Below are 4933 nucleotides of genomic sequence, written 5' to 3'. Positions count from 1 at the left end.
GGCGCCCAGAACTGGACGCAGTACTCCAGCGGCGGCTTGACCAATGCCGCATAGAGGGGGAGGATCACCTCCTTGGCCCTGCTCGCGATGCATCTGTGGATGCATGACAAGATCCGGCTAGCCTTCATGACTGCGTCCCCACACTGCCGGCCCATGTTCATCTTGGCATCAATGATGACTCCAAGATCTTTTTCTGCTTCTGCACTGATGAGAAGGGAGTTCCCCAACCTGTAGGTATGGTGCCGGTTGTTCCTCCCCAGGTGCAGCACCCCGCACTTGTCAGTGTTGAATCCCATCCTATTCTCATCCGCCCACCCCTGTAACCTGTCTAGCTCTGATTGCAGCCTATTCCTCCCTTCTAGTGTACCCACATCCTCGTGTCATCAGCAAATTTGAACACGGTGCTTTTTCTCCCCTCATCCAAGTCACTGATGAAGATGTTGAACACTGCGGGCCTGAGGACCGAGCCCTGAGGGACCCCACTGCCCACATCCCTCCAGGTCAAATATGACTGATCCACCACCACTCTCTGGGTGCGGCCCTCCAGCCAGCTGGCGACCTATTTGAGTGTGTGGGTGTCGACACCACAGTCCCTCAGTTTCTTAAAGAGAACGGGGTGAGAGACAGCATCAAAGGCCTTCCGAAAGTGCAGGAAGACTATGTCCACTGCTACCCCTGCGTCTAAGGATTTGGTGGCCTGGTCGTAGAAGGCCACCAGGTTGGTCTGACAGGACCTGCCGCTAATGAACCCGTGTTGGTTGCCCCTAGCATAATCTCCCCCGCTGGCCCCTCGTGGATATGCGCCACAATAATTTTCTCAAAAAGCTTGCCCAGGATTGAGGTAAGACTGACTGGCTTAGAGTTTCCTGGGTCCTCCTTCCTCCCCTTCTTGAAGATGGGAACCACATTGGCCCTCTTCCAGTCCTCTGGCACCACACCACAGCACCACGAGTGCTCGTACAGCCGTGCCAGGGGGCCCGCAATGATCTCAGCCAATTCCCTCAGCACTCGAGGGTTGAGATTGTCTGGACCAGCTGACTTGAATACATCCAGTCCCTCCAGAAGTTCCCTAACTAGTTCCTCACTAACCCTTGGCCTAGGTGCGCCTCCCCCGCTGCCTGAGGAGGGCCCAGTGTGGGGGTGACTGTTCTAGTCCCTGCTTAGGAAAATGGAGGCAAAGAAAGCATTAAATATGTTGGCTTTGTCATCTTGTGTAACGACCAAATTTCCTAACGTGAACAGTTAGGCTAGGGATGTCCAACTGGTGGCCCATGGCCACACGTGGCTTCCCTTCCTAAGGGTTAGCATAGAGCCTACAGGCACCTGCCCAGCCACTCCTCCCCCCACTCTCCCCGGGGTGCTCCTGCCCCTGTAGCTGGGCGGGCACTGCAGTGCCTGAGCTGCTTGCGTGGCAAAGGCAGTTGGGATACTTCTGATGGGTATGCGAGGTGGGTGGTGCACACAGCTGGGAGGGAGCTGGACTGCCAGTGCTGCAGGGCTGACTGTGTGGTGCACATGCCTCGGTGGGGAGGGAGCCAGGCTTCCTGCTTTGCATATGGCGAGAAGGTGTATGTTTGTACTGCCCTTGATTAAAAGTATAATGTTGAAATGCCTGAAACAGTATATGAAAATGACTTTGAAAAAGCTTCTCTCAAAGGAAAAAAAAAAAAAAAAAAAGAAGAAAGCTTAAGAAGGATGTTTGACTTAGCTTTGTTATTTTGCATGGGGGGTAATTAATATAAACTCCCAGTAGTATTTATGGAGATTATTATTATTGCTAAATATTTCAATTTATATCCCATCCCATCCAAAAATGGTCCAGGATGGCTCACAATAACTTAAGACAACCCACAAGATAAGAAACATGGTTGATTTTTTGCGAGTCTGGGTTTGCTGGTAGTGTGTATGAAGAGAAAAGCTAGTAAAAATAGCAATAATGGAGAAGAGGGAGGTGGCAAGGGGTTACCTGGTTCTAGATGGCTGGTAAAATAAGTTTCAAACTGGCATAAAAAGTCCTGTTCTGGGACAGATACCCAATAATCTAAGAACTGACAAATCTGAGTACTGTACCCACTAGGCATCTAAGCAGATGATAGGTATTCTCATTTAAAATTTATTGTTTCATACTTTCTTTGTAATGATTTGCTCTAAATAAACACATGTTCTAATGAAACAAAAAACTGAGCTAAACTCAGCCAAAATGGTCACAATAAGTTACAAAGGGATTGCAAACTGAAATACTGGTATAGAGGGGAGGGGAACATGGGTTCCCATCCCAAGAAAGATTCTGGCTAGAGGCGAGACCTATGCAGTTGGTGGAGTTGAACTTATAAAACTGAAACTGTGACATGCAGTTCATTAAACCTTGATGAAGACAAGACTCCTTCACTAACAGCTTCTTCCAACAAAAGTTCAAAGCAACTATTTGTATTAGTAATATGTCTGTAGCTCAAACACGATCATAAAGGGGTTGGGGACAAGCCTTGCTAGAAAGCCAGTAAACTCTCCTCCAGAAACAGATGTATGCATGATATAGCTCCCAAGTAATAGCTTTTAAGAAAAAAAAGAGCTATAACACTGGGATACATTACAAGAATTCCTGCAGTTCCTGCTTCTACTCTGATACATCATGTCTCTTTTTTCACATTCCCCATTAAAAAGAAATTAGCACAGCTTCTGTCTTAAATTAGCTCCACTTTGGTTATTTAACTCTAACATCAATTAGCTAAGCACAGCATTTTGGTTTTGGAGCATCTGTATGAAATAAAAAAGCTGACCAGAAAGACTGTAGCTTTGTCAACAAATGAAGCAAGACAGTTGGATTTCCAAGAGGGTGATAATCCCTGCTTAGCTTTCACTTTCAGAACAAGATGGATGCATTTTAAAAAAAGTTTTAATTGAGTTTGTGGTACGTATCATAGGAAAAAGATGGCTATCTTTCACAACACACACCAAACAGAGTGAGTCTGAGTGTAACCAAAACAAATCAAATGAGTTCCCTAAGAAACCAATAATTGCAATGCAGCAGAAAACAATAAAATACATTTTAAAAACATCTTTCCCTTATCCAGAGAATGCAAAACGTTTTCCCTTTCATAGTCTCTGTGTTAGGGCAAAATGATCTAGCTGGAATGGGATTCAAAATTTTTTGCCTCCCAGAGAGGCACCTAAGCATTGTCACCAGCAACAAGACTACCATATTTACTCAAATACAAGATGGCCCCCCCAATAATTAGATTCTACACACAGAAAATGTGTAAGTTTATTATAATTTTCCATGTGTGGAATCTAATTATTGGAGGATCATCTTAAATGTCTCCCTCCCACTACTACAGGTAGTGGGGAAGAAAAGTGATGAGGCAGTAGTGGGGCAGGGGGTAGGGAACAGACAGTGGGAGGGGCAGTAGGGGGCAGGTGATAGGGGGCAGACTGTGAGGGAGGCAGGCAGCAGAGGATAAGCACTACTTCCTACACCAGCCCCTGTGCCACAGTCTCAGGGTACCCCAATTCCTGCTTTCCCTGTTCGCCCCTCCACACCACTTCTGTCACCCACAGCCTCAGGTAACCTGCCCCACTTCCTCCCATCTCTCCCCCTCCTGAAGTCTCCCTCCCCCTGCCTGCCCCTCAGCCCTCCACTCTGACCTTTGCTCTGAACCAGCTTCTGTCCCTGCTGCAGCCCAGGGTATGGAGCATGGCTCCAGCCTGCCCCATGCCAGCAGTGTGGAGCTGGCGCTGCTATTCTAGCCTGGCCCCAGAGCAGCAGCAGCAGAACCCTGCCACTACTGCTACAGGGCTGAAACAGCAGTCCGGCTCCACACTGCTGCTAACTGAGTAAATATGGGAGTTTTGTTGAAGTGGATGGAAGGGCTTGTCAGAGTAAAGGTTGCAGTTTATTCCATCCTGCCAGAACACAAGTCTGTAAAATGATATGCTCTTCAGATGCTGGAGAGAGAGGAGATTTTGCGACATTAAAATATAGATTTCACCAGAGACTTAAGGCTCACATCTCAGTTCCAACCAGTTTCTACTGACATCCAAAAGCATACTTTCTCCAAGTAAGAGCACAGCTGCCACAGACACATTACCCAAGTGCTTAAACACAGATTCCTAAAACTTGTGCTCTGCCTGGCCCATTCATTTAGCTTTTTCTGGAAAAGGATGAGAACATTCTTAAGTGAGTCAATTAAGAACTAGCCAATTCCTTAATGTTTTCACAAACTAAATATATAGTTAATTAGCTGGGTCTATATAGACATATTAGAAGACACCTTCTTGAACTTTATCCAGTAACGCACCTGCAAAGTTACTTGCATGCCTGGATTTACAGCCAAATCTTTTGGATAACAGTTCATCTGAAATTAGCCTTCAGTCTCTCAAAGAGTCTTAAGCTGTGCATCTATTTTCTCTTGGGGAAAAAAAAATCACTCAAAAAGTATTCTTATAGTGTTCATCCACTGGCAAACTCTCCTTAACAAGATCAGTTCTAGAGTTATTTCTTGGCTAGGACAGGTCTCAAACTGCAAACAGTACTCAGTCTCTCTCTCTTCATTCTTTCTTTCAGCATTACGTGATAATTGACATCTCTTCCCTATCTCTGCTTTCATTTAGCAAGTTGACAATGCTCTTGAAGTATTTCATGAATTCCATCCGTACATCTTCAGGGTCTTCTTCCAGGCTGGACTGTATTAGTTTCAGTTTGTTCAGCGGTGCAGCTTTGAAGTGAAGCAAAAAATAATTAGATATATTCATTTTGACAAAGAAATACACTTTCAGTTTTGAGTTCATAGGACAGTTCCATTTGCGATCCTTTTCTGCCCAACTGCTGATGTCCAGCATGATAGATAATATTAAACATGTGATGCCTTCACAAGAGAAGGGTGAGGGGGGACCTGGTGACTGTCTATAAACTCACTAGGGGGGACCAGAAGGGTTT

The 4933-nt window shown here is 45.7% G+C and overlaps 1 protein-coding gene across 2 annotated transcripts in view; it reads right to left on the bottom strand.

Annotated features, from left to right (window-relative positions):
* Positions 1 to 3844: 3844 nt before the first annotated feature.
* Positions 3845 to 4933, bottom strand: part of IFT22 (intraflagellar transport 22) — a 77895-nt gene continuing 76806 nt past the window's right edge. The window contains exon 5 of one of the 2 annotated variants that reach the window (XM_019545437.1): positions 3845 to 4712. In XM_019545437.1, the coding sequence (XP_019400982.1) occupies positions 4564 to 4712 (149 nt within the window). In that variant the 3' untranslated portion in view covers positions 3845 to 4563. Of the gene's footprint in view, positions 4721 to 4933 lie in introns of both variants that reach the window. The other variant, XM_019545436.1, reaches the window with a different exon arrangement.

Source organism: Crocodylus porosus, unplaced genomic scaffold, assembly GCF_001723895.1.
Source record: "Crocodylus porosus isolate Cpor-Errol unplaced genomic scaffold, CroPor_comp1, whole genome shotgun sequence".
NCBI lineage: Eukaryota > Metazoa > Chordata > Crocodylia > Crocodylidae > Crocodylus > Crocodylus porosus.
The sequence above is the reverse complement of the archived record's forward strand: the minus strand, read 5'-3'. Positions and strand labels throughout refer to the sequence as shown.